General features: G+C 62.2%; 1 protein-coding gene across 1 annotated transcript in view; it reads left to right on the forward strand.

Annotated features, from left to right (window-relative positions):
• Window positions 1-2632: 2632 nt before the first annotated feature.
• Window positions 2633-5000, forward strand: part of LOC121275133 (major vault protein-like) — a gene marked incomplete at its 3' end in the record, with an annotated part of 31086 nt that continues 28718 nt past the window's right edge. Inside the window, exon 1 of the mRNA XM_041182548.1 lies at window positions 2633-2787. Coding sequence (XP_041038482.1) covers window positions 2666-2787 — 122 coding nt within the window. The remainder of the gene's footprint in view (window positions 2788-5000) is intronic.

A 5000-nucleotide genomic window follows, 5' to 3' on the forward strand; every position in this document is an offset into this window, starting at 1 on the left:
TCACTACCCCTCCCCCACCCCCTCACTACCCCTCCCCCAACCCTCTCACTACCCCTCCCCCACCCCCTCACACCCTCCCCCACCCCCTCACTACCCCTCCCCCACACCCTCACTACACCTCCCCCACCCCCTCACTACCCCTCCCCCACCCTCTCACTACCCCTCCCCCACCCCCTCACTACCCCTCCCCCACCCTTTCACTACCCCTACCCCAACCGCTCACTACCCCTCCCCCACCCTCACACTACCCCTCCCCCACCCTCACACCACCCCTCCCCCACCCTGTCACTACCCCTCCCCCACCCCCTCACTACCCCTCCCCCACCCCTGACCCCCAACCCACACTCCAGCCCCTTCCCCACCCCCACCCTCCCCCCTCCCACCCTACTCCCTCGCCTCCTGGCCCTGCAGCTCTACTCCTTGAACCCCCACCATTACCCATCCCTTCTCTCACCCCCATCCCTCGTCCCCACCCTCCCCCCTGACCCCTGCACCCCCACCCGCCATTCCACACCCTCGCCCCTACCCTACAGAGATAGGGAGGGGTGTAGGGGCTGGAGGAGGTTACAGAGATAGGGAGGGGTGTAGGGACTGGAGGAGGTTACAGAGATAGGGAGGGGTGTAGGGGCTGGAGGAGGTTACAGAGATAGGGAGGCGTGTAGGGGCTGGAGGAGGTTACAGAGATACGGAGGGGTGTAGGGGCTGGAGGAGGTTACAGAGATAGGGAGGGGTGTAGGGGCTGGAGGAGGTTACAGAGATAGGGAGGGGTGTAGGGGCTGGAGGAGGTTTCAGAGATTGGGAAGGGTGTAGGGACTGGAGGAGGTTACAGAGATAGGGAGGGGTGTAGGGGCTGTAGGAGGTTACAGAGATAGGGAGGGGTGTAGGGGCTGTAGGAGGTTACAGAGATAGGGAGGGGTGTCGGGGCAGGAGGAGGTTACAGAGATAGGGAGGGGTGTAGGGGCTGGAGGAGGTTACAGAGATAGGGAGGGACGTAGGGGCTGGAGGAGGTTACAGAGATAGGGAGGGTTGTAGGGTCTGGAGGAGGTTACAGAGATATGGAGGGATGTAGGGGCTGGAGGAGGTAACATAGATAGGGAGGGGTGTAGGGGCTGTAGGAGGTTACAGAGATAGGGAGGGGTGTAGGGACTGGAGGAGGTTACAGAGATAGGGAGGGGTGTAGGCGTCAGAGGAGGTTACAGAGATAGGGAGGGGTGTAGGAGTTGGAGGAGGTTACAGAGATAGGGAGGGGTGTAGGGGCTGGAGGAGGTTAAAGAGATAGGGAGGGGTGTAGAGGCTGGAGGAGGTTACAGAGATAGGGAGGGGTTTAGGGGCTGGAGGAGGTTACAGAGATCGGGAGGGTTGTAGGGTCTGGAGGAGGTTACAGAGATAGGGAGGGGTGTAGGGGCAGGAGGAGGTTACAGAGATAGGGAGGGGTGTAGGGGCTGGAGGGGGGGCTCCCTGACTGGTGCCACTGGGAGGACCTGTACCCCAGGGAGAGTCTGCGTGGGGGAGTGTGTCAGCGTGTGTGCTTGTGGGGGTGTGTGTGTATGTGTCAGCGAGAGTGTGTGTGTACGTGGGAGGGTGTGTGTATGTGTCAGCGAGAGTGTGTGTGTACGTGGGAGGGTGTGTGTATGTGTCAGCGAGAGTGTGTGTGTACGTGGGAGGGTGTGTGTATGTGTCAGCGAGAGTGTGTGTGTACGTGGGAGGGTGTGTGTATGTGTCAGTGAGAGTGTGTGTGTACGTGGGAGGGTGTGTGTATGTGTCAGTGAGAGTGTGTGTGTACGTGGGAGGGTGTGTGTATGTGTCAGCGAGAGTGTGTGTGTATGTGTCAGCGAGAGTGTGTGTGTATGTGGGAGTGTGTGTGTATGTGTCAGCGAGAGTGTGTGTGTACGTGGGAGGGTGTGTGTATGTGTCAGTGAGAGTGTGTGTGTACGTGGGAGGGTGTGTGTATGTGTCAGCGAGAGTGTGTGTACGTGGGAGGGTGTGTGTATGTGTCAGCGAGAGTATGTGTGTACGTGGGAGGGTGTGTGTATGTGTCAGTGAGAGTGTGTGTGTACGTGGGAGGGTGTGTGTATGTGTCAGTGAGAGTGTGTGTGTACGTGGGAGGGTGTGTGTATGTGTCAGCGAGAGTGTGTGTACGTGGGAGGGTGTGTGTATGTGTCAGCGAGAGTGTGTGTGTATGTGGGAGGGTGTGTGTATGTGTCAGTGAGAGTGTGTGTGTACGTGGGAGGGTGTGTGTATGTGTCAGCGAGAGTGTGTGTGTACGTGGGAGGGTGTGTGTATGTGTCAGTGAGAGTGTGTGTGTACGTGGGAGGGTGTGTGTATGTGTCAGCGAGAGTGTGTGTGTACGTGGGAGGGTGTGTGTATGTGTCAGCGAGAGTGTGTGTACGTGGGAGGGTGTGTGTATGTGTCAGCGAGAGTGTGTGTGTATGTGGGAGTGTGTGTGTATGTCAGCGAGAGTGTGTGTGTATGTGGGAGTGTGTGTGTGTGTGTATGTGGGAGTGTGTGTGTGTCTGTATGTGGGAGTGTGTGTGTATGTATCAGCGAGAGTGTGTGTGTACGTGGGAGTGTGTGTCCTTCCCTCTGCCTGTGTCCCACACACTGACCATCTCTTTCCCCTGACGCTCCCAGAGATTTGAGCCAGTGGATTGGTACAGAGGGAACGATGTCGGAGCAGTCCATCATTCGAATCCCGCCCTATCATTACATCCACGTCCTGGACCAGAACAGTAACGTCGCCCGCATCGAGATTGGACCCAAAACCTACATCCGGCAGGACAACGAGAGGTGAGGGGGAGGGGAGAGAGCTGGGGGGGGGCAGGAGGATCGAGAGGGTTGGGACAGTGCGGCTCTCCCTCAGCACTGACCCTCCGACAGTGCGGCGCTCCCTCAGCGCTGACCCTCCGACAGTGCGGCGCTCCCTCAGCACTGACCCTCCGACAGTGCGGCTCTCCCTCAGCACTGACCCTCCGACAGTGCGGCTCTCCCTCAGCACTGACCCTCCGACAGTGCGGCTCTCCCTCAGCGCTGACCCTCCGACAGTGCGGCTCTCCCTCAGTACTGACCCTCCGACAGTGCGGCTCTCCCTCAGCGCTGACCCTCCGACAGTGCGGCGCTCCCTCAGCACTGACCCTCCGACAGTGCGGCGCTCCCTCAGCACTGACCCTCCGACAGTGCGGCTCTCCCTCAGCACTGACCCTCCGACAGTGCGGCTCTCCCTCAGTACTGACCCTCCGACAGTGCAGCACTCCCTCCGCACTGACCCTCTGACAGTGCGGCTCTCCCTCAGCACTGACCCTCCGACAGTGCGGCACTCCCTCAGCACTGACCCCTCCGACAGTGCGGCTCTCCCTCAGCACTGACCCTCCGACAGTGCGGCTCTCCCTCAGCACTGTCCCTCCGACAAAGCATCTCTCCCTCAGCACTGACCCTCCGACAGTGTGGCTCTCTCTCAGCACTGGCCGTCCGACAGTGCGGCTCTCCCTCAGCACTGACCCTCCGACAGTGCGGCTCTCCCCTCAGCACTGACCCTCCGACAGTGCGGCTCTCCCTCAGCAGTGACCCTCCGACAGTGCGGCTCTCCCTCAGCACTGACCCTCCGACAGTGCGGCGCTCCCTCAGTACTGACCCTCCGACAGTGCGGCTCTCCCTCAGCACTGACCCTCCGACCGTGCGGCTCTCCCTCAGCGCTGACCCTCCGACAGTGCGGCTCTCCCTCAGCACTGACCCTCCGACCGTGCGGCTCTCCCTCAGTACTGACCCTCCGACAGTGCGGCTCTCCCTCAGCACTGACCCTCCGACAGTGCGGCGCTCCCTCAGCGCTGACCCTCCGACAGTGCGGCGCTCCCTCAGCACTGACCCTCCGACAGTGCGGCTCTCCCTCAGCACTGACCCTCCGACAGTGCGGCTCTCCCTCAGCACTGACCCTCCGACAGTGCGGCTCTCCTCAGCGCTGACCCTCCGACAGTGCGGCTCTCCCTCAGTACTGACCCTCCGACAGTGCGGCTCTCCCTCAGCGCTGACCCTCCGACAGTGCGGCGCTCCCTCAGCACTGACCCTCCGACAGTGCGGCGCTCCCTCAGCACTGACCCTCCGACAGTGCGGCTCTCCCTCAGCACTGACCCTCCGACAGTGCGGCTCTCCCTCAGTACTGACCCTCCGACAGTGCAGCACTCCCTCCGCACTGACCCTCTGACAGTGCGGCTCTCCCTCAGCACTGACCCTCCGACAGTGCGGCACTCCCTCAGCACTGACCCTCCGACAGTGCGGCGCTCCCTCAGCACTGACCCTCCGACAGTGCGGCTCTCCCTCAGCACTGACCCTCCGACAGTGCGGCGCTCCCTCAGCACTGACCCTCCGACAGTGCGGCTCTCTCTCAGCACTGACCCTCCGACAGTGCGGCGCTCCCTCAGCACTGACCCTCCGACAGTGCGGCTCTCCCTCAGCACTGACCCTCCGACAGTGCGGCTCTCCCTCAGCACTGACCCTCCGACAGTGCGGCTCTCCCTCAGTACTGACCCTCCGACAGTGCGGCTCTCCCTCAGTACTGACCCTCCGACAGTGCGGCTCTCCCTCAGCACTGACCCTCCGACAGTGCGGCGCTCCCTCAGTACTGACCCTCCGACAGTGCGGCGCTCCCTCAGCGCTGACCCTCCGACAGTGCGGCTCTCCCTCAGCACTGACCCTCCGACAGTGCGGCTCTCCCTCAGTACTGACCCTCCGACAGCGCGGCACTCCCTCAGTACTGACCCTCCGACAGTGCGGCTCTCCCTCAGTACTGACCCTCCGACAGTGCGGCTCTCCCTCAGCACTGACCCTCCGACCGTGCGGCTCTCCCTCAGCGCTGACCCTCCGACAGTGCGGCTCTCCCTCAGCACTGACCCTCCGACCGTGCGGCTCTCCCTCAGTACTGACCCTCCGACAGTGCGGCTCTCCCTCAGCACTGACCCTCCGACAGTGCGGCTCTCCCTCGGCGCTTGCCCTCCGACAGTGCGGCTCTC

This window comes from Carcharodon carcharias, unplaced genomic scaffold (genome assembly GCF_017639515.1).
Source record: "Carcharodon carcharias isolate sCarCar2 unplaced genomic scaffold, sCarCar2.pri scaffold_1054_ctg1, whole genome shotgun sequence".
Lineage (NCBI taxonomy): Eukaryota > Metazoa > Chordata > Chondrichthyes > Lamniformes > Lamnidae > Carcharodon > Carcharodon carcharias.